Consider the following 25,309-nt stretch of genomic DNA (forward strand, 5'->3'; position numbering starts at 1 on the left):
CAGTCGTTTCAGTCATATCCAACTCTTCATGACCCCATCTATTGTTTTCTTGGCAAAAATACTGAAGTGATTTGCTGTTTCCTTTTCCAATTCATTTTACAAATGAAGAAACTGAGGCAAGCAGGGTTAAGTGACTTGCCCAGGGTCACACAGATAATTAGTATCTGAGGTCACATTTGAACTCAGGAGCAAAAGTCTTCTAGATTTCAGGTCCAGCACTTTATCCACAGTGCCACCTAAGTGCCCTTATTATTAATTGTTATGCTACTATTTGAAAAATAAAATTTTAAAACTGTAAGGATCACCCTCACTCTGTGTAAATATCATTTATTCATTCTTTTGTTCAGTAACAACAAAACAGAACTAAGTACTTATTATGTATAGGGAATGGTGGTGTTTTTTAAAACTGTAAGGATCACCCTCACTCTGTGTAAATATCATTTATTCATTCTTTTGTTCAGTAACAACAAAACAGAACTAAGTACTTATTATGTATAGGGAATGGTGGTGTTTTTTGCTGTTGGAAACATCTCAATACCCCTTCCTCCATGATTTGTGCATTCCTCGCATGCCACAACCCCTCCACACCATTGTAAACAATCTTTATTAATTCCATGTTTTGAAAAAAAATCATTACTGGGCAGCCAATTGTCTAGTGATCAACTTTTCCAGACCTACCTTCACTAGTCTGTAGATAAACAGTGTGAGGCACTGGGACAAGATTTTACTGGAGGCTGGAGGAGAGGAAGAGGTGAAATAAGGCATAATCCTTGCCCTCAAGAAGCATATAATCTAGTTGGAGGGTTCTATAATTAGATCTATAGTTATATAGCTTCCATTAATTATTTAAGTAGGAGGGTTTCTTCCAAAGGTAATTAATGCTTTTACTTACTGGCCTTCAATAAATAAATCAGGAGAAAGGGAAAGGAAGGGAAATAACTCAAATGAGCAACTAGCCATTAAGCTTACATTGCTCACTATTAAACTGGAAACCCTGAGATCCACGTAAGACACCTACGCACCTGAGAAGTAGTAAATCACTTCTCAGGAACTCAGGGCCTGATGATCCAGGGCACAATATGTGTATCTGGTCCTTTCTCGCTGTAGAGTCAGGGTTCATAACCGTTTTTGTGACCTCTCTGGCAGACTAGGGAAGCCAAGGACCCCTTCTCAAGATAATGTTTTTAAATACATAAAATGAAATGTACAAGATTACAAAGGAAACAAATTATACCCAAAATATCTTAAAAACAAATTTATGATAGAGTAGGTGCTTCTTCACTGACACATTAAATAACAAGACAATACATTTTAAATATAGGCAAGTTACAAACCTTAAAGTGTGATAGCAAGCTAGGTAGTATTGTGATTATGATTGTTAACATTAAAGTAAGTTCTTCAGCTTGATATTTAAAACTCTTCAAAATCTGGCCCCAACCTATCTTATGGGTCTCATTGCACATTATCCTCCTTCATGCACTCTATGTTCTTGCCAGACTGGCCTATTTGCTGTTCTCTGAATGCATCGTCTTTGTCACCATCATCACTACCACCACCACCACCATCATCATCATCACCATTATCATCATCTTCATCATCATCACCACCATCATCATCATCAGGATCATCACCATCATCATCATCTTCATCATTATCACCACCATCACCATCACCATCTTTATCATTATCATCATCATCATCATTATAATCTTAGCTAATGTATATATGGCACTGTAATTTGATCCTTGTAACAAGCCTGTGAAATAGGTGGTATTGCTATCCCCATTTTGCATATGAGGGAATAGAAGCTAAGAGAGGTTAGGGTCACACAGCTGGTACATGTCCATCTCCTGTCTCCATGCTTTTGCACAGATTGACTCCCCTCCCATACAATCCTTTCTCACTTTTTGCCTCTCAGAACCCCCACCTTCCCTTAAGTCTCAGATCATGTCCTCATTTTCCTATGGGAAGCTGTTCCTGAATTCACCTAAATATTAGTGATACTCTCTCCCTCCACCCCAATTGATCACATATATATTTATCTTTTACGTATTTTTACTTTCTTACTGCCCCTCCCCCCCCCATAACCTCCTTGATGACAAGGACTGTATTTGGTTTTCTTTTTAGACCCAGAACCTGTATAGTGCCTTGTATATAATAGGTACTCAAGAAATGCTTGCTGGACTGGACTGAACCAGACTGGATTAGAAGAATTCAAGGGATGGCCACAATAATCACCATGTGTAAATACAAAGGATGGTGGGGGCAGGGAAATTACTTAGCATGGTACAAAGCAGTATAAATTAAGCCAAATAGATGAGCTGAAGCATGGACTAATTAGGGCCAAATACTGAGAAACTCAATTAAGCCATGGAAGTGTCCCAAGAGTAATGATGGAAACACCATTACTCAGAACTGGGAAAACATTATTATTGCTGAATGTGTTATAAAGAACTATTCAACACTGGTTCCTTGGGACCAAATGAAAGTTCACTTGCATGTTTATTTTCCCTCTGTCTCTAAATGCCAGGATTCTATGCCATCTGTGGTCTTTGCCTGTCCATTTACCACAATTATAAGAAGCAAATTTTTATCATTGTCCTGATTGGAATACTGAAGAACAATACCTAGTGTTTGAATAACTCAGCTGCAGAGACCCAGATTATAAAAATCACATGCAATAGTTAAAATTCTCATTTAAAAAGAATAAGAATTTAGCTATCTGGTGCTACCTTAGTTGGGAATGTCAGTTTAAAGCAATGGACAAAGGGCCATCATTGTATAGGCAACAAGCCACAGATATATCAGAATCCACTGAGTCTTAGGTACATGTTTTATGGCTGTGGAGACCGTGTTTTCATGCTCTTATAAATATGAGTGTCCTATGCCTGGGGTCCTATGACCAGCTCCCTGTCTAGGAGTCATTCAGGAAGAGATTGAGAGCTAAGTTCTAAGACCCTGGGGTATTTTTATCCTGTTCTGAGCTCCTCTCTTCTTTCAGAGAAGGTAAGGAAAAATGACAAACCTAGTCAGCAACCTGTGAGAGTCCTTTACTTGCAAGAGGACTGACCAGGTAGAACCTTTGCTAAGGTCTAAACTGCACTTGTCTAAGACTAACCAGTTCTCAGATGATTTTTGACTCACCTAAAGGCTCACCTGAATGTAACTAGAGATTGTTGAACAGAATCTTATGAGTTTGATTCCTTACCAGGGCTCAGCCTACAAAGTGCACAGAGCACAGTCAATAGGAACTAATTAAATATATGTTATGTATAGTTTAGTATATATGTACATTATATATACACATGATACTATATATACCTACTATGCATACTGTACACATCTTCTATGTGCCATGCCTTATGCTAAGCTCTGGGGATACAATGAGAGAAAAATATAGTCTATTCTCAAGAAGCTCACAGCTTAATGGTAGAGATAACATGCAAACCACCATGTACAAACAATATTAACAGGATAAACTGGAGATAAGTAATTGAGGGTAGGCACTAGGATGGAAGGGGATCAATAAAAGCTTCCCGTAGATGGTGGAGACGAAGAAAGTTGGCAAAGGCCAAGAGAAAGAGGGAACTAATTCCAGGCATGGGGACCAACCAGTGAAGATGTCCTGAGTTGGAAGATGGAGTGTCTTGTGCAAAAAAACCCTCCTCTTCAGCACTAAAGACTTCTGGCCCCTGTGGCCATCCAACCTCCCCAAACCCCAGTATTCCACTTAGTTGTGTTTGTAAAGTCCCAACACCAAGGGAAAATTATGAAGGGCCACTCCACCACCCTAGACTGTCAGTGGAAATCTGCCTCCGTGGACTGTTGTGCTGAACTTTGAACAAGATTCTGAACCTTATAGCCCAAGAGGTGGTAACAATAATCCTTGCCCCTTGCCTGCCACAGGTGTTATCGATTGACAGAAGACAATCGAGTCATTTTGTTTTCCCTTTGGGTTTTTTTTCCACTTGCAACGTTTTTTCTCTCTTCCTCACCAGGGAACCCAAGGCCGAGAGGACAACAATGAACCTTATTCTTTGCCCTTCCTTATTTGACTCACAGGACTGGCAAGAAATAGCCAAGTCATGTCCAAATATCATTTGAGTCAGCAGAGACAAGGGCATTTCACCTTCCTTCTAGGAGTATCAGGATAAACCTAGTCATAGAATTCTCATTTTATTTATTTATTTTCTCCCCTTGGCCAACATTCAAGACTCTAAGAGAGGATTAACAGGGTTCATTGAGCAGCAAACGTCAAGCAAAGCAGCAAGGGAAGAGTCTGGCATGATTTCTATTGACATGTTTGAAAAGTCTCAAGTTTTTGGTGGGGGAGAGCAACACTGTATGCCTAAAACTGCTCCCCAGGTCTGGCTTCAAGATGTTAGTCGGTGAACAGCCAGAATTGCATCAAATGAACACGAAACCCAAGACTGCAGCGCAGTCTCCTTTACTCTTAGCAGTACAAGGACAAAGGCTGCTATTCTTCAAACCATAACTTGATATGTGTGTGTTTATGCACATATATATATAAGCATACATATATACTATATCTATCTGTATGTATATACATATGCATATATGTGTAACCTAAAAAGAGGAAACCAGGTGGCTCATTTGAAAGAGTGCTAGGCCTGGAGTCAGAAAGACCTGAGTTCAAAGTTGACCTCAAACACTTACTAATGGTGTGACCCTGGGCAAGTCACTTAACCTCTGTTTGCCTAAATAGAACAGAGAAGAAAATGGCAAACCATTCCACTGTCTTTGCCAAGAAAACCCCAAGCAAAGTATGGTTCGTGGGGTCACAAAGAGTTATACTTGACTGAACAACACAACAACCTAAAAATCATTATGCAAATAAGGCACGATTTAAATTTTTTTATCATATGCCTAATAGCCACACATGAAAAAAAATCAAATAAACATGCAAAATAAGGAATAATTGTACATAAAACCCTAACCATATTAGAATGTAAATTAAATTGATCCAAACAAATTAAGAAACAAACCAAAAAAATGCATTTCTTCTTTAATTTTTTTTTTGCCTTTTTTTTTTGGAGAGGCAATTGGGGTTAAGTGACTTGCCCAAGGTCACATGGCTAGTAAGTGTAAAGTATCTGAGGTGAGATTTGAACTCAGGGCTTCCTGACTCCAGGGCCAGTGCTCTATTCACTGTGCCACTTAGCCACCCAAATGCATTTCTTCTTTATCCCTTTTAGAATCAATTTGAAGTTTGTTTTCCTTGGTTTTTCTTTTCTTTTTTTAATAGTTGGAGTCATAGGTCAAGATCACAGATTTTAAGCTGAAAGGAACTTTAAACGTCATCCAACTTCCTCATTTCACAGATGAGAAAATTGAGGCTGAGAGAGATTAAATCACATAGAAAAGAAGAACCATGATTCGCAGGATGTGTGAGGTTCTTGATTTTCATCACTTCAAAGTTGCTTAATAAGTGTTTGTTAAGGGGCAGCTAGGTGGCACAGTGAACAGAGAACCGGCCCTAGAGTCAGGAGGGTCTGAGTTCAAATCTGGCCTCAGACACTTAACACTTAACTAGCTGTGTGACCTTGGGCACATCACTTAACCCCAATTACTCTGCTTTTCCCCCTCAAAAAAAAAAGACAAAAAAAATAAGTGTTTGTTAATTGATTAATGTATATAAGAATTTCCATATTCATGTTTTTTGAGTGGACTGGAGTTTTGGGGTCCACAACTGTGATTTTGTTGGTGTTATAGGTAGCATTTATGTTTATATAGTGCTCTAAGTTTGCAAAGCACTTCAAAAAGATTATCTCACTTGATGCTCACAATAACCCCTGGAGGTAGGTGCTATTATTATCCTTTCAAGGAAGAGGAAACTGAGACATACAGAAGTTAATCAAGTCCTTAATCAAGGACACATGGCTAGTAAGTGACCGAGGCCACATTTGAACTCAGGTCCTCCTGACTTTATGTCCAGTACTCTATTCACTGTGTCATCTAACCAAACTCATGGTACAGAAATTTCCTCTACCGAAGAAGATCAACAACTATTCCTGAGTTTAGAGTCTTAGAGAGTTGCCGAGAGGCATTAAGAGGTTAAATGCTGATGCTCAGACACTGTGCTAAAGACAAGACATGAACTTAGATCTGGGTTCCAAAGTGATCTCACCATCCACTAGGCTGCACAAAAGTAGAGAAAATGTGTAGCATGTTCATGGGACAGTGACCTATCCAATCTGACTGTAGGGTAGAGTGGGCAAAGAAATATGAATTAAGGCTGGAAGTGTAGGTTAGAACCCTACTGTGGAGGATAACCAGTGACAACTAAGATAGCTAGACTTTCACCTGCAGGCTATGGGGAGTCATTGAAGGTCTTTAAAGAGAGAACATGATGAGACCTGCATGTATCGGGAAGATTAATCTGGAATAAGTTTGTATGATTGATTGGGGAGAACTGTAAGAAGTTTATTGCAATAATTTAGATGACAGGTAACAAGGGCCCATCTAGGGTAGAAGCAATGAAAATGGTAAGGAGACCATAGAGATGAAAGGCAATACGGAAAGTTCCCTTCATTCCTAGATTTATGATCTCATGAAGGATGAAAATGATGATGGTGATGGTGATGATGATGAAGATGATGGTGGTGATGATGATGAAGATGGTGGTGGTGATCACATTCTAGATGATTTTTGTTCAGGGTTTTTTTCAGAATGTAACAGAACCTGAAAGGCAGAGTAGTATAGCGGAGGCAAGCCCAGCCTTAGGGTCAAGAAGGCCAAGATTCAAGTCCTCTCTCTGATTCACACTGGTTCTGTGAGCATGGAAAAGTCACTTACCCTCTTGATGCCCTCAAACAATTCTCTGAGACAATAAATTGTAAAAACAGTTTGTCTTTGTAAATTGGGAGAGTTTCCTCACTAGGAGTTCCTTACTGTAGGTAAATTTACAGATCCAGACCAAAGGAGGGAAAATGTAGAAATTTATAATTCAGTGCCTTCCTGAATAATTATACCTTCAAAAATCACTGCTTACTTAGGCAACATATTGAGCCAAGAAAAGGTTGTTAGTTATTTGTATATGAATTTAATTAGTTTGGAAAAGTTTGTGTGGTTTTGAAGTGACTGTTTATGGAAAATTGAGAATTTCCTGACTATATTGTTTTTTTCTATCCTCTCCTATTAAAAGAAATTCGTGTGTTTCTACTAACCAATGTTTATGAATAATCATTAAATTAAGAAGCTTCTTCTAGTTTGATTCTTCTTTACTCAACCATCTGGCTTATTAATTCTAATTCTAATATTGGTCAAAAACAAAAAGACACATGCTACAGTGATACCTACAATAGCCATAGAGACTGAAAAGGAAACACAACTCATCACTTTTCCGGGCTCTACTGATGTACTACTGATGGCCCTTACCAACATTACAGTTATCCATTAATCAAACCAATGGTTAGAAAGTGTGTCATCTGAGGCAGTTTCTGAGTTCTTCAGGCTCCTTCCTATGATGACCAGTCTGAACAGCTAAATTCCTTTCATATGCGGTGATAGTGTCAGTATCTTTATATTTATCTATTTCCCATTTTTTTTCAGAGTTGAGATATTCTTTAAAGAGATCTGATTCAAACAAAACTGCTCTAATCACATGGAATACCTTATAGTCTTTATCCTTTCTTCCAAGGCAGTCTGGATTTTTACTTTTGTTGTAACTATCAACTGATTGCATAAAGACGGACAATTCTCAAATGTCTAACACTAGTAACCAATACTATCTTGTCTCATAGGGAGATGAATAGAACAAGATATGGAATGGGGAAGAGGGAAGACTTTTCTCAGACACCAATATATAACATGGATACCACTTCCTAAAGAAGGTGCTGCATTCTCCCTGCTGTGGAAGGGACATTTCAGGGTCTCTAGGACTCTGGAGAAGAGGGAATGGCTTTCTGAAGGAGATGGGTCTTCTCTGGGACAGAGTATCCCCCAGGTAGCTTAAGGACAAATGGTAGGTGAGGAGAGAGGCAGGCAGGAATCACCTCATGATTCAGAAATGATCCCAAGTATACCTTTGGCCAAAGGAGAGGGTGCCCATCCAGGGCTACTGGGTAGCAGTTTCCACTCCCATGAACAAATGAGCACATGTAAATCACTTAGCAACCTTGAAGAATTTAATAAATGCTGACTGTTATTGTGAACAGAGAGGGGACACTGGGAGGAGTAACTTCAGAGAAAAGCCAAAAGAACAAAAGCATTTAATGAAGTTTTTACAAAAGTATGAGAGCTGGGGTTGCTAGGCAGGAAGATGCCATACTGACTCAGACACTGAACTCTTTGAAAGAGGAGGGATGATTAATGGTGACTGGTAGGTAACAGCCCCTAGGATCTTGATAGGAGACATATAAAAAGATGGGGTGAGCTTAGAAGAAGAAGGTATTAAGTAATGACAGTAGAGAAACAGCAAGGAGTTTACCCTTTCTTCTCTTCCTCCTGGACTATTGTATTAGTGAGAATTAAAGATGGTTTCAATAAGATGGTTTATCAATAAAAGATGGAATCAATAAACATTTTCTAAACACCTACTATGTGTCAGACTTTGTGATGGATGATAGAATCTTCTAGGATAGGTGGGGGAACCAAATTTTTGTTAATAATAAAACAGGGTGATGAAATAGACAGTTTCAGAGTAAAGTAGAAAGACTTTTATGAACTAATTCAGAGTGAACAGAACTAGGAGAATAATTTTTATAGGAACAGCAACATTATGGTGGAACAAGTTGTGGTATTTGATTGTGATGTAATACTGCTGTGCTATAAGAAATGATGAGCTTGATGATCATAGAAAAATATAGAAAGACTTGCATGAAGAGCAAAATGAGCAGAACCAAGAGAACATTGTATACATGAAGTTTTATTTTAAGAATCACTTTGAGTGAATAAGTTATTTTGCTTGTTATAAATACCCAAATTAACTACAAAAGACATACGAAGGAAGATCTGGATCCAGAGAAAGAACTGGTAAATAGAAAAATGTATAGAATGATTTTACACACACACACACACACACACACACAGACACACACACACACATTTGTGTCTAATGGTAGCCATCTCTAGATATGGTGGGGGAAGGGAAGAAAAAAAGGGAAAAAAGAAATTTACATGATAACATATTTAAAAGGAATCGCAAATTGTACATAATAGATTTTCAGTTTCGTGTACAATCATCTTTTTAAAAATTATACTGTGTTATGGAAATGCTCATTCTATTCCCTAACTTAAAAATAAAATAAAATTTAAAAAGAAAAACAACTTTTAAAGACTTTAGAATTTTGATCCATGAGATGACACATAATTGTTCCACAAGACTGAAGCTCAAGCATGCTTCCTACCTCCTGACAGAGACTCAAATTGCAAAATGAGACATGCGTTTTTGGACCTGGCCAATGTGGGACTTTGCTTTAGTCAGCTATGAATATTCATGAAGGTTGCTTGGCTTTCCCTGTCTTTCCTTACCCCTCGTCTCTATGCGCTCTGGTCCAAACTCTACACTGCTACCAAAATGATACGATTTAAGTGCAGATCTGACCATGTCACTCCCCTATTCAGTCTGCTCCAGTGGCTCCCTAATTCTAGGATAAAATAAAAACTTTTCTATTTAATTTTAAAGCTCTTTATAATCTATATCAACCTCTTTTTCCAGATTCTTGGGTATGACTCCTACCCAGTCCCCGTACTCCATGTTTCAGCCAAACTGTCCTTCTCTCTGTCCTTCGTGCACCACTGCCAATAAACTATCTCCACGATTTTGCTCTGGCTGCCCCCTGCCTCCACATTTCTGCCTCACAGACTCTGTCTCCTACTTCAAATACTACCTCGAGAGAAAGCCTTTTCTTATTCCCCCAACTCTTAGTACCTTCCCTCCCAACTACCTTGTTTTTTGCTATTCTGTATTAACTTCTATTTATTCTGCATATACCTCAATAAGTACGTGTTGTCTCCTTCATTAGAATGGAAACTCCTTGTGAGCAGGATTGCTTCATCCTTTATATTTGTATATCTGGCACCTAGTACCATTCCTGGAACCTAATGAAAACTTGATTGATTGACAATCAACCATTATCTGTATTAGAGTGGAAAAGAGCAAAGGAACAAAGATATGGACCCCTACCCAACTGGGAGGAAATCTTTAAATGATTCGTATTTGGAATTGATTTGTTGTGCAGAAGATTCAACATCATAATTGTTTAAATATAAGCTCACTGAGAAAATAGACTTTCACTTTGTATCCCCAGTGCCCAGAAAGGTTCCAGGCACATAGTAAATAGGTCCAATTGGATTTCTTTAAGACTAATACTGAATTTCATGTGCATTCTTTGAACACATACTGATTCAAGTTGGGGAGGTAAGCTGGGAGTGTGCTGGAAAATGATGGGACAGCGTCCTGACATTAAAAAAAAAAATGTTGGAGGCTAATCCACAAAGGGTGCAATTGAAAGCAGACCAAATGCTATGTGACTGCAAGCAAATAAAGCTGGTTTTCATGCGGGTATAAGCTGCAAAGTAAAAATTAGGGTTCTTTGCATAATGAAAATGACTTAATCAAAGGGTCATATACTAATTATTTCTCATGGCAGCTACTCATTTACATACTGGGTCTTCCAATATAAGCAAAATTATCCTTCCCAGCTTAGTGTCGTTTGCAAATTTGATAGGCATGCTATTTAAGCCTTTATCCAAGTCATTGATAAAAGTGTTTAACAGCACAGAACCAAGTATAGAGTCCAAGATATTCCACTAGAGACTTCTCACTACATTAACAATGAACCATCAGCAACTACTCTTTAAGTGTGGTCATTCATCTAGCTCTGAATCTGCCTAATTATAATATTGAGCAGGTATTTGTTGCTATGGAGAGGGTGTTGGGCCTACCATCAGGAAGATTTATCTTCATGACTTCAAATTCAGTCTCAGACACTTACTAGCTGTGTGACCCTGGGCAAGTCACTTAACCCTGTTCACCTCAGTTTCCTCATCTGTAAAATGAGCTGGAAAAGAAAATGGCAAACCATGCCAGTAGCTCTGCCAAGAAAACTCCAAATGGGATCACAAAGAGTCAAATGCAATTAGAAACAATTGAATGACAAAAATTGTATTACCAACTAGTCCATATCTGTGTAAGGCCACACAGAACAACACAGGAGAGGGCCTGAGGGGAGATCTCAGATCAATACAGCTGAGCCACCACAAGGTTCTTGGAACCTTCTTTGCTATTGACAACTCCACTTGCTTTTCTACTCATGGAAACCTTTATATGGGTTGAGACCAGTCTGACCAGGGCACACTGGCATTAAAGGCAGAAAAGAGTTGGCTTAAACTTGTGTTAAATCTGTCTCTGGTGCATAACCTTGCAGTTGGGCTCCTTTCCCTCCCTGTGCTCTTCTCACTCATTTTAAAGGCACCAGCTCAGTGAAGCTACTCCACCCATTATTCTTACTCTGGGTTACATCTAAGGCATGATCCCAGCTGAGCTCCTCCACCCATGTATGTTGCTGACATAAGCTTAGTTAATACAATTAAGATGGGCAACTCTAGGCTGTATTTAGCCACAGCTCTGATCATCAGTCACTTTGCCAATTTCTGTGCACATTACCCATGGATTCTGGAATAGCATGAAACTCTACTCTGGACTGACACAGAAAACCCACTCCACCCAGCCTCAACTTGTCTCTGTTGTTGCTGTTTGGTCATTTCAATTGTGTCCAACTCTTTGTGACCGATTTGGGGTTTTCTTGGCAAAAAGAGTAGAGTGGTTTTCCATTTCCTTTTCCAGCTCCTTTTACAGATGTGGAAACCAAGGCAAACAGGGCTAGATGACTTGCCCAGGGTCACACCGCTACTAAGTGTCTGAGGTCAGATTTGAACTCAGGTCCTCCTGACCCCAGGCCAGTGTTCTATCAACTGTGCCACCTAGATGCCTGTATCTCTTCGGTACTTGCTTCATGCCTCTCATACCCCTATTTCTTACTTCCAAGTATGGATTTGTTTGATCAATGTGAAACATTGATCATTTTCTGTCTTCTCTTAAATGCTCCAGTGACAATCACAGTTTAATTTTACTTAATTTATCTGTTTGCGATGTGGAGCATCCCAAGAGAATTTCCTACACACAGTGAAAGGCACTTCCTAGATGCGAGAACAGAGCACTGGACTTGGAGCCTGAATGCTGGAGTAGAATCTTGACCCAGATGCTTACTGTCCATGTGAAGCTGGGGAAATTGCTTCACCTCGCTGGGGCCCACTTTCTTCAACGGTAAAATGAAGGACTTGGATTCAGTGACCTCTAACATCCCTTCCACCTCAAATCAATGATTATGCCATCCTCAGTTCTCAAGCCCCAAGCAGCACACTATTGTTTTCAGCTGGTACACAGTCATTCTATAGTGGTACCTTCAACTGTATTCAATCCAAAAAACATTCAAATACCTGCTATATAGAGGGAAGTGTACTAGACAGGGAGGGGAGAAAGACGAAAAACCATAGTCTCAAGAAGTTTATAATCTAAAATAAGAATATGAAATGTACGCAAGTGAAGATAGTATAGGGCACTTTATAACAAAGGTTAAGGTGAAAGTCAGACAAAATGTTCAAATCAGATTTAAGAAGGGAAAGATCCCTTGCAGCTGCAAACATCATTTTTTTTTTAAACTTACAGGTGTGTTTGTGTATGAGTGAATTTCTCTATCCCTTATTGGTCCAAGCTGATGGACTTAGCTACAAAACTAGCTTCTCTATCAAGAAGACCTTACTTTACTACCTATGGATCTCATCTCTCATTTTTTTCAGTACCTACACATAGTGCAGGTGGCAAACAACTATTTGGGGAAAATAGAAACTGCTTAAATGGATCTTTAACTCATCCTATGTATACTAAGGCAACATGGAATAATAATAACAACAGCCATTTACACAGTATTTTAAAGCTTGCAAAGAATTAAAAATTTTTTTTCATCTTGGCATCACAACCAACTTTCTAAGGAAAATACTTTCAAGCATTATCATACCCATTTTACAGATGAGGAAAATTAGGGTCAGAAAGGTTAAATGATTTGGCCAGGGTCTAGTAGCTAATAAGCATCAGGAGTAGGAGGATTTGAAGATCTTCACAGACTCCAAGGCCACCATTTTATCCATTGCATCACTTGGGTCAAAACCATATACATATGTATGACTGCACTGCATGTTAGCTTAGAAAACCACATTTTAACATGATCTATATTTAACTGTATTTATTGTATTTTTAAAAGATAAATATATATATTTTGCTTTTTGAGGGCAATTGGGGTTAAGTGACTTGCCCAAGGTCACACAGCTAGTTTATTTTTAAACCTATTTTAAGCATGCTATATGTTGTTCAGTTGTTTTAGTCATGTCTGATTCTTTGTGACCCCTGGGATTTTCTTGGCAAAGATACTAGAGCAGTTTATCATTTCCTTCTCCAGCTTGCTTTACATATGAGGAAACTGAGGCAAGCAGGGTTAAGATTCTTGTCCAGGGTCACACAGCTATTAAGTGTCTGAGGCCAGATTTGAACTCAGGAAGATGAGTCTTCTTGACTTCAGTCCCGGCCTTCTATCTGCTATGTCGGCTAGCTGCCCTGTACTCCACTATGCTAAATTGTCTCTTAAGGAGCTATTACAGATAGGAGACCAAGACTGGCTTTCTACTAAAAACCTTCACAATATACAGTCTTACCAAAGTTATCAGACTCACACCTCTTCCCATCACTCACACATACACATTCTCCTGTAGGCTTTTGACTCTAGCTATCTACCACCCAGAGAATCTATCTTGAATTGCAAAAGGCAATGCTACACAAGACCTATTTTTCTCCCAATCTTCATTCACTCTTTTCCCCAGCTCCTCCCACAATCCCAATGAAACAATTCACGTTCCATGTCAACTTGGACTCTGACCAATGTTGTGGTTATCTCCATAGCTATAGATTAGAGGTCAGAACCTAGGACCCAGTTTTCAAACTTGTTTTCCCAATATTCCCAGTATTCCTAATAATATATTAGTCAAGGGATTCTATCAACATCTGTCTCCTAAGCCCTGGTCCTACGGCACCGGGCAGCAACCTAGGAAAGGATGAACAAGTATACACCCATGCCCACAAAAGACAAGGAAGGGGTCTGATCAATTCATAAAACACAGAGCTCAGTTCAAGTCCAATGAGAAGCTCATCCCACCAGTGTCAGATGCACTGAAATTTGGCTCCAATTATGCTATTTTTACCTCAACTCTTTGAACTTCATTAGTTCCACTCAACCTACCCCTCACCCAAATGAGACCTCCTTGTAGCTTAAAGCAAGCATGTTGACATCTGTTATATTCACCCTGTGTATGGAAGGTTTGTCTAGGGAGGACTAGCACCTCCTGTGTGAGGGTCTGCCAAGCCCTTTTCAGGGCTGCTCATCCATCCACCTTTACACGGTGTCTACCTTCACCCAACTCTCCCCTGTGACTCCAAGAAGCTATAGCATGAGTAGAGGCCACACCCCAGTAAACTGTCTCAGCAGACGGGCTAAACCAGGTTGAGGGAAACAGATCGGCCTCAAACCTGTTGGTGAGTTAGGGGGATGTCTTGTGAAGACTTCCTCTGCCACAATGGGCAAATGAGAACAATTTGTTCCAACAGCCATGAAGATGGCTGAAGCAGGCATCGTGGAGCTCTTATGGTCATGAAATCAAAGACACCAAGACCATCCACTACATCCTGAGTCATCACCAGTCATTTTGACTTTTGTCCTATCACTGGACTTTGATGACTCAGCAAGAGAGAGCAAGATTGAAGACTGCTCAACTCTACCTCACTTAAAGCCAACTCACACTCAAGTCCGGACATCACCCATGATGTCATTGGTCCTCTTCAAAAACAAAGGGTGAACAACAATATACTCACCCTACTTCTATATCCTATGTTTTTGCTTAATGCTACCACCCTGGACTACAGTTGCCAGGTGTCGCTTCAAAATATTATCTCTGTCCCAGGGGTCAAGACATAACTGGTGTTGTTCAATCCACTCTTCTCATTGTACCTCTAAAACGTCAGTGCTTGGTAATCATTCATAATATTCATTTCGACCATCACCTTTTTTTTTTTTTTTTTGCTTTTTGGAGGGCAGTTGGGGTTAAGTGACTTGCCCAAGGTCATGTGGCTAGGTTTTGTGTTAAGTGTCTGAGGCCAGATTTGAACTCAGGTCCTCCTGACTCCAGGGCCGGCGCTCTACTCACTGCACCACCTAGCCACCCCCCAGTCATCACCCTTTAAAGTGGTCTGCTGCTGCGAAGAAAATTAGTAGGATAGCAAGGACAGTGAGAACTCTCTACCTGAAGGAATTTTAGAGGAAGCTGCTGGAGAGGGAGGAGTTTTGAATAAAAACCATGAATATACAACAGCGGGAAAAATTAAGTACACTCTCTGTCAAGCTCCGGATCTTATTACTTGTTTTAGGACTGAGTTCTTGCAACTCGAACTTCACCTTTTGTCGACCACGTCTCTCACAATTTGTAGTATACTTGGTACTGACTCTGTTTCCACTTTTGGCACCACTTACTACACCTAACCTTTTTGACTCCATGACCCATGTTCATGGTTCTTGATCTTAAGTGTTCTCACTCTATAATTCTACCTCCTATCTGCAAAGGAACTTCCCAATTCATTCTCAAAACTAAAGAATCAACTTCATTCAACATCACAGAACCCACCCAGGCAAAGTCCGTGCATGACAAGCCTTGACATTGGGACTGGGAACCACAGTACACATTTTAAATCTGGATAGTAGGGAAAAAAACCACACACACACATATACACGTTTGCAATGTGTGTGTATGGATATGTAAGTTGACTATAATACATGATTTAAAATCTGGGAAGGGCTTATTTTGATGACTTTTGGATGAGTTTATTTAAAAGTCTACATATGACGCTGGAGAAGCCTTCTTCCTTTGATTCTATTTGCCCTGGTAAGCCCCAGTGGCAAAAACTCTTGCCAAGTTAAAAGGTTGCCCCAGGCTTTGGAAGACCCCAAACCTGAAAAGGTTATGAGTCAATAAAACATGTTTTTGAGCCCATGGATACCCTTATGATTTTAATTTTTTCCCTGAGAAAAACAAACTGAATTCTCATTTCACATGTCTTCATAGCAAACAATTTGCAGTTTCCTTTTCCAATGAAATCCCAGGCTTGGTCCCTATCCCTATAGATGTATACTTAATAAACTCCAGTGATCCCATAGTACTTCTAGGATTGATTATAAATTCTCCTATTTGGCATTTAAAGCTCTTTAAAACCTAGCCAGGGCTGCCAGGTGACTCAGTGGATAGAGTACTGCACCTGGAGTCTGGAAGACCTGAATTCAGATCCTGCTCCCAGATATTTACAAGTTGTATAATTATAAGTATAAAACTTAACCTTACTCAGCCTCAGTTTCCTCATCTGTAAAATGAGAACAATAATAATAATACCTACTTCCCAGAGTTGCTGTGAGGATAAAATGATATAACATGTAAATCACCTTACAAACCTTAAAAGTACTATATAAATGCTAGTTATAATTCTTCTTCTTCTGTACCCTCCACAATACAGCCATACTGGTCTACCTGCTATTTCTCACAAAAGAATCCATATCCCATCTTTATATCTCTGACCTGGCTGCCCCACCAGGACTGGAATGTTCTCACTACTTATCTCCACTTGTAATCTCCGGCTTCAAGACTTAACTGAAGTACCATCTTTTATCCAATGCCCTTCCTGGTCTTCCCTAGCCTTCCCCTCTAAGGTTATATCACATCTGCTTTGTATGTGTTTTGTACATTGCCCAAAATAGGCATATTGTCTCCTCCATTAGAATGTTAGCTCCTTGAGATCAAGAACTATTTCACATGTCTTTGTATTCCAAGCACTTAACATATAGCAGGAGTTTGATAAATGCTTCTTGTTGTTATTGAGTTATTTTTCAGATATGTTTGACTCTTTGTGACCCCATTCGGGGTTTTCTTGGCAAAGATACTGGAGTGATTTGCCATTTCCTTCTCCAGGTTCTCCATTTCACAGGTGAGGCAAACAAGGTTAAGTGACTTGCCCAAGGTCACACAGCGCTCTCTCTCTCTCTCTCTCTCTCTCTCTGTATGTGTGTGTGTATATATACACACACACAAACACAAACATGTACACAAACATATACACATACAATTATAAAATGGACACATGCTTGGAAATTAAACTAAATTTTAACTCTACTCCAACAAAAGCAAATCTAAAAGGGGAAAGGCTGCTGAATTGTAAAGACTTGGCTCCTTTGATCAAAATAGGCCATGAGACATTATTTATTATTAATACAGAGGAAAGTTTAGTAGGACATGGCATCAGAACATCATTGAATAATTTAAAGAACTCTACTATAAAACTAAGGTTCTGCTCTAATGCCTCATTATGGGATAGAAGGGACCAGGCAGTAACTCTGATAGGAAGCTTCTATAATCTCTATCAAACCAACCTTTGTATTTGGAAAGGCCTCCAGTGGAGGTTTAACTACAGACAGTGGGTCTGTCATCCAAAGTCTAAGTATTTATGAAGCACCTACTATGTGCCAGGCTACTCTAGCTGAAGGTCAAAATTGAGGGGCTGAAGCATTTCCTGCATAGTAACTCATGAAAACCATCTTCTAAGGCTTGGAGGATGTGGGGAGAGAACTGGGCTACCGCTTATAAATTATCAGGATAACCTTGGGGAAATCCATCATTCACTCTCTTTTGATTCCTCATCTACAAACTGTAGGGGTTGGATTAAATGGTCTCTTTCTTGCTCTAGACCCAGGAGCCTGTGATCTGCTGATTGGTCTATGTCAGGGGAAGGAGTGCCCCATGGAGATCTGGGATCTTTGGAAGGAGGGAATTACCACTTGGATGTGGCATAGAACCAGGTTTGGGGGAAAGTAAAATTCCACCATGGATGAATTATTCCTGCTTCTGGTAGAGTATTATGGATTGTGACTGCCTGCTCAAAATAATCTCTGATTTCTTCCTTCCTCAGGTATAGGGATTTGTTGTGCAGGCACATTGAAAATTAAATTTCATTATCTTTGCTTATTTTGAGGAAAAAAATTCCTTTTTTATTTAAGCCTTTGTCATTTGTATCTCACAGGGAAAGAATAGAAATTTTTTTTATGCCATGGGTACATTATGAGGAAATGATTATTCTAGATGACAATGATAAAGTGAATTTATAAAACACCTAAAAGTTTGCAAAATTATTAACCTATATTTTTCACTTGATAATCACAAAAAACTATAAAGTAGATGCTATTATTATCATTATCTTAATTTTGCATATGAGGAAACTGAGGCTGAGATATGTACGGTGACTTTCCCAAGGTAACACAGCTATTGAACCTAGAAGCAGGATTGGACCTCAGACCTTCCCAAATTCAAGTGAATCACTTTGTACACTGAGTCTCCCAGTGTCTTGCTTACCATACATCCTAGATTTGGAAAAGCAGATATCAAAGGATTTAGAGTAAGGAGAGGCCTTAAAGAGAGTTACAACTGGATTTCAGTAAAATAGTCTCAATACTGAGAGAAATGAGAGTGAGACAATAAAATACTATTCAAAAAGGGCTATTTTATCCAGTAGATATAGCAGGTACTATACTTAGAGCCTTTGGGGGAAAAAAAAAATGAGCGTGAGACAGAAAGAAGGGCAGACAGACAGACACACACAGAGGCAGAAGCAGAACGAGAGAGCTAGCTAAGCTACCTGATGTGAAAGCAGCTTTAGAGTTTTTCTGTAGAGGGACAGGGAGAATCCAAAAATATTCATACACAAAAAAAGCTTAATTGTCTAATTTATGATAAGAAATATTTAATTCCTGGGAGTGAGCTTAGAAGTCAGGAGGAAGCTTCTCGGTATCTTTTTTTTTTTAATTTTTTGGCCATCTTTAAAACGTCCTTTCTTGATGGCCCCATAACTGAATAGCACCTGGAGGCAGATACATACCCAGTGTAGTGGATGCTTTAGCAGAATCAGGAACAACTGAGCTCAAATCTGGCCTTAGACACTTCTAGCTGTGAGTCCTTGAACAAGTTATTTAACTACCATCTGCCTGACTTTCCTCATCTGTAAAATGGGATGAAAATAGCACCTACCTCCTAGGATAGCTACATGAGTATTTCGAAACAGCTAGGTGGTAAAGTGGATAGAGAGCCAGTCCTAGAGTCAGGAGGACCTGAGTTCAAATTCAGCTTCAGAAACTTACAAGCTGTGTGACTCTGGACAAGTCACTTAACCCTCTTTGCCTCAGTTCCATCATCTGTAAAATGAACTGGAGAAGGAAATGGCAAACCACTCCAGTATCTCCATCAAGAAAATACCAAGTGAGGTCATGGAGACTTGGGCATAATCGAAAAGACTCATCAGCCTTCCTGGGTTGGTATGAAAATCAGATGAGTTAATTTATAAAAAGAACTACATAAATGTAAGCTATTCTCACTAGTCACCTTACTTCCAAAGCACAAAACAGAAATCACAGGAGCAGAGTCTTGATTCTCCTAAGCTACTAGTTCTAGTTCACCTCTGAGGACTTCCTGTGGCGAGCATCTTGACTTCATTAGCATGTTTACTCTTTGGAGAGCAGGCAAAGGGCCAGACAGATCCAAAAGCAGGTGATCACCTAGAATTTTCTAAGTAATCCAAATCTCAAGGATTCTTTATGAACCTCTTCAGAGCCTTGGAGATGTGACAGCCCAGGGACAGTCCAGATCCCTCAGGAACAATCCTTGGGAACAACACTCACAGGGAAAATCCAAACCTGCCCTAAGCCAAACCCGGTAGAATGCAAGCTCCTGGAAAGCAGGCCCTGTTAATTTTTGTCTCTTCTGTACTGGCAGCTTAACATGGTGCTTTGCACACAATAGGCACTTGATAAATACTTGTTAAACTGAATTTTTGTTGTTCCTTTGCTCTCAGAGGACCAATGATGTCAGGAGAGTGTTGTCTTGACTTGCAAGTAAATTGGATTTAAGTGAGGCAGGACTGTGCAAAGACAGCAGCCTCACTCTCTCCTCCACAGTCATCAGAGTGTAGTGGCAAGACACAGGTCAGGACAATGGTGCAATGGGAGACCTTGGCTATTTTAAGCTAAGGTCTTTCCCAGGTCTCAGTTTGTCTGAGGCAACACTCATCTAGTAGTTAAAGTCTAGGTAAGAATTGAGGTAAAAGATGGTCTATTTTGCCTTCACAAAAGAATCATTCTGAGAGGGGACGACCCTCAGATTTTCTGGCCAGAACAGAAACAATGGCTATTTGCATTCACTCTTGAGTCATCAAAGTCCAAACTAGGAGCTAGTGAGGTTTGGACTGGGCTCCTGATATTGGCCAATCAATGACTAACTGAACAGAATTCAATTGAAGCTCTGGGGGTTGTAATCTCACTGGCTGAAACCCATCTGGTTTATTGCAACCAGTCACATCATCCTCTGCTTCCAACCATGGGCAACATCCATCAATAACCCCCTTTACAGCAATGCTAAATGGTTTCTTGGCTTTGCTCCCCTTCATCTCTTTCTTGGCCCTCTGTACTTCTCTCAAGGGATCACATGAAATCAAGTTAGAAAGGAGATGCAATCCTTTACTTCTCCTTGGAAGTACTTATGGCAACCTAAGCTTCTGATGGGGAGTAATAAAATCCCACTGATGTTCTGTAGAAAGCAGAGCATTAAGCAGCCAGTGAACCTCACTGGATGCCTCATCAAAGAGATCAAGCAGTGTAATCGGAAATCTAGGGAGGAATTTGGCAGCGGGGGAACCATATACTCAGTCTGGGTCAAATAAACCCGGGTACCAAGAGATGCTGATGAGGCTGAAGCTGGTTATGACAGACAGATGATGGGGAAAATAAGGGTGAAAGAGCCAAGAGTTAAAATCCATGAGGAAAGTATGATGAGCAGCCTAGCCACATTGAAAAAAAATTGTCACATTACAGGACTGACCTCTTAACCAAGAATGCATCTCAAAGAGGGTGTTTTGTGTTTGTTATTTTTTTAAACACATGGTAGTCTAGAGAACTGACAGGGCTTGCTGTAGGCAAAGATAGTGACAATTCTTTTTTAAGATTAAGATAAAAGAATCTTTGAAAAGAGAATCTTTTAAAGATTCTCTCTCTCCACTGATCAAAACTTTTAATTCATCAGAATCTCCTGACTGGCTGGAACTTTCATAGAAGAAAAGAAGATAAGCTTAAGACAGAAACAACAATGATTTCTACGGTCATGCCCGGAGAGAAAATTGCTATCTGTTTTCAGAAGGTGCATCTTGAAATGGTGCATTTTGATGTTTCTGTGGTTCAAAGGAAGGTTGATGGGGATCTTTCATTCAAAGCAAAATGGTGGGTCACTTCAGCCCTGGGTTATCAGTTGCAATTCATTCAAAATTGAAACGTAATCAGATGTAAGGCATCTCTGACTTTGCATGCCTCCCAAAATACAAAAGAGGGCAGTAGAGGGCTACCACAAAGGGTATAATTATGCCCTCTCAGATTTTCCATTTTTCTTGGCTCCTGCTGATGCAGGGGAAAAAGAAAAATAATGCCAAACCAAATGGAAAGTTAAAAAAAAATCAAGACATCTCAGTTTTACATATGTAAAGCTGCCTTCTGTGGCTGCTTCTGACAAACCTCGGGAAACAATGTTGTCTCAGTAATTGGGGACTGACTGAGAGTTGGAAAAATCACTGGCTTCCACGTTCCTCTTTCCTAACTGAATGTCTATGAGAAGAGGTAACCTGTAATGCCTATTGAGTAAACACTACCAAAAGGCTCCAACAAAATTTCATCATCTTCCTGGAAAAATGAAACACTTCTTCCTGCTCAACTTAACAATGGAGATACCAACCCAAACGATGTCAAAAGATGCCGTGATCCCCAGCAGGATGTAAGGTCCTAGAAGGCAAAGACTTTTTTTTTTTCCTTTGGATTCTTAGTGCCTAGCACAGTGCCATCCACATAATCCCGGGTGAATTAAATCGAATATATACTTGCTTTAACCTTAGGTTTTAGGTTTACTAGACTGGCTTTATATAATTCAATGGTTTTCTCCTTTCACTACTAGTCTTGTAGTTCAGGTAGCTGTTTCCTGAACTCTGATGAACTGAGATCTGGTTGCATAAGTCAAATATCTAAAGTTTTCCTCCACTGTGGATAGCTGAGAAAGAATAGGAAGAAAGCAAAAGCCTATTTAAAATAGAACTAAAAATATCTGCGAAAGAATTACTAAACTTTGCCTCCCTCTCCCCAGTCCAATTTAAGTCCACAACATAGAGATAATCCTATCAAAGTCCTACTCAGATGCCTATTTGTAACCTGGAGGTGTCCCCAGATTCCTGAACACTGGTAGAAGCCCTTATCCCATCTTGATGAGCCTGAAGAGCTTTGGGTGTGGGCCAGGAGAAAGACTGTGTGTCTATTTTCAGAGATCAAGCCTGGCTAAGTTTGAAGAAGCTCATTACCACTTTGGTCCTACAGTTACGAATTTTTCAATCACAGCAATGCTTGAAGACTATTCCTTAAGGGAGCCATAAGCTGCCTTAGCAGAGGAAGAATCCCCTGCTAACTAAATCACAACTCTTTGAAGTACTGAAGTACAATATTTCATATAGAAGTGTAACAGAGAGAAAGATTTAAAGAAATTCAAACATCTACTAAACGTCTTCTAAACTTCCCCTATTTTCTATTACTCCTCAACTCTGGTTTTCCGTACTTTTCTTTAAAAAAGGGTTAGGGCAATTGGACTCATTCTGGTGATAAAAATAACAATGTATCTATATATTACTAACAAAGCCCAGCAGCAAGAGATAGAAAGAGAAATTCTATTTAAAGTCACTGTAGCCATTATAAAATATTTGGGAGTCTACCTGCCAAAACAAACCCAGGAACTATATGAACACAATTACAAAACACTTTTCACACGAATAAAGTCAGATCTAAATAACTGGAAAAACATCAGTTGCTCAAGGATAGGCTGAGCTAATATAATAAAATGACAATTCTACCTAAATTAATTTATGTATTCATTGAAATACCAATCAAGCTACCAAAATTATTATACAGAACTAGAAGAAATAATGTCAAAATTCATCTAAAAGAACAAAAGGTCCAAAATATCAAAGGAATTAATGGAATGAAATGCCAGTGAAGGTGGCCTAGACATACCAGATCTTATATTGTATTATAAAGCAGCAATCATCAAAACTATTTGGTACTGGCTAAGAAATAGAGGGGTAGATCAGTGGAACAGGGTTAGGTACACAAGACACAATAGTCAATGATTATAGCAATATACTCTTTGATAAACCCAAAGACCCCAGCTTCTGAAATAAGAGATCACTATTTGGCAAAAACTTCTGGGAAAACTAGAAAATAGTAGGGCAAAAACTAGGTATAGTCTAATATCTGACACCATATACCAAAGTAAAGTCCAAATGGGTACACAATTTAGATATACAGGCTGATACTATAAACAAATTAGGGAAGCAAGGAATAGTTTATCTGTCAGATTTATGAAGAATGGAGGAATTTATGACCAAATGAGGTAGAGAACATTATGAAATGCAAAATGGATAATTTTGAATACATTAAATTGAAAAGTTTTTGCACAAACAAAGCCAATGCAACCAAGATTAGCAGGGAAGCAGAAAACTGGGAAAGAATTTTTACAACTATTGTCTCTGATAAAGGCCTCATTTCCAAAATATATAGAGAACTAAGTAAAGTTTATAAGAATACAAGTCATTCCCCAATTGATAAATGGTCAAAGGATATGAACAGGCAGTTTTTAGAAGAAGAAATTAAAGCTATCTATAGTCATATAAAAATGTTCTAAATCACTATTGATTAGAAAGATGCAAATCAAAAGAATTCTGAGGTACTTCATCACACCTATCAGATTGACTAACATAGACAAAACAGGAAAGTGATAAATTTTGGAGAAGATGTGGGAAAGTTGGAAAGCTAATTCATTGTTGATGGAGTTGTGAGCTGATACAACCATTCTGGAGAGCAATTTGGAACTATACCTAAAGGGCTGCAAAAATATGCATACTCTTTGATCCAGCAATAGCACTTCTAGGGCTGTATCCCAAAGAGATCATAAAAATGAGAAAAGGAACCACATGTATAAAAACATTTATAGCAGCTCTTTTTGTGGTGGTCAAAAACTGGAAACTGAGGGGATGTCCATCAGTTAGGGAATGGCTGAACAAGTTGTGATATATGAATGTAATGGAACGTTATTGTGCTATAAGAAATGATAAAGAGGCTGACTTCAGAAAAACCTAGAAAGACTTATATGAACTGATGCTGAGCAAAGTGAGCAGAACGAGGAGAACACAGTACACTGTAACAGCCACAGTGTGCAATGACTGACTTTGATAGACTTAGCCCTTCTCAGCAATGCAAGGACCTAAGACAATTCCAAAGGACACATGATTGGAAAATGCCATCCACACACCCAGAGAATTCTGAATGCAGAATGAAACAGACTGTTTTCTCTTTTTTTGTTTTGTTTTGTTTTCTCTCTCATGGTTCCTCCCATCTGTTCTAATTCTTCTATACAACATGACTAATGTGAAAATATATTTAATATGAATGTATAGGTAGAGCCTATATCAGACTGCATGCCATCTTGAGGAAGGGGGAGGGGAAGGAACATTTAAAACTTATGGAAGTGAATGTTGAAAACTAAAAATAAATAAATTTAAATAAATAAATAAATAACAATGCAGCATTTATATAGAGTTTCTTATGTCCTGAGCACTTTTCAATTATTATCTCATTTGATCTTCACAACAACCTTAGGAAATAGGTGCTATTTATTATTACCAACATTTTACAGATGGGGAAACTGAGGCAGAGGTGAAGTGACTTGCCCAGGGCCTCACAGCTAGTAAGTGTCTGAAGCTGGATTATAAACTCAGACCTTGGGGTGGGTAGGTGGTGCAGTGTGTAGAGTGCCAGACCCAGAGTCAGGAGGACCTGAGTTCGGATCTGGCCTCAGACACTTAACACACACACACACACACACACACACACACACACACACACACACACACAAAACCTAGCCGTGTGACCTTGGGCAAGTTACTTAACCCCAATTGCCCTCCAAAAAGCAAAAAATAAAAATAAAATAAACTCAGGCCTTCCTGACTCAAAGCCCAGATCTCTATCCATTGCACCACATTGCTTTAGAGCTCCGGGTAGCTTGGCCTGGCCACAAAGCT

At 39.3% G+C, this 25,309-nt stretch overlaps 2 protein-coding genes across 15 annotated transcripts in view; one reads left to right on the top strand and one right to left on the bottom strand.

Annotated features, from left to right (window-relative positions):
* The window catches only part of PSD3 (pleckstrin and Sec7 domain containing 3), an 804,858-nt gene that overhangs the window by 763,630 nt on the left and 15,919 nt on the right, over positions 1-25,309 (bottom strand). The gene's annotated exons all lie outside the window — the stretch shown is intronic.
* LOC138152205 (plasma membrane calcium-transporting ATPase 2-like) overlaps positions 6,572-25,309 on the top strand; it is a 49,683-nt gene continuing 30,945 nt past the window's right edge. The window contains 1 exon segment of the mRNA XM_069075977.1: positions 6,572-6,678. Coding sequence (XP_068932078.1) covers positions 6,572-6,678 — 107 coding nt within the window.

This window comes from Petaurus breviceps, unplaced genomic scaffold (assembly GCF_028583685.1).
Source record: "Petaurus breviceps papuanus isolate PSGF00001 unplaced genomic scaffold, PetGlider_PUasm1.0 90919, whole genome shotgun sequence".
NCBI classification, from domain to species: Eukaryota; Metazoa; Chordata; class Mammalia; order Diprotodontia; family Petauridae; genus Petaurus; species Petaurus breviceps.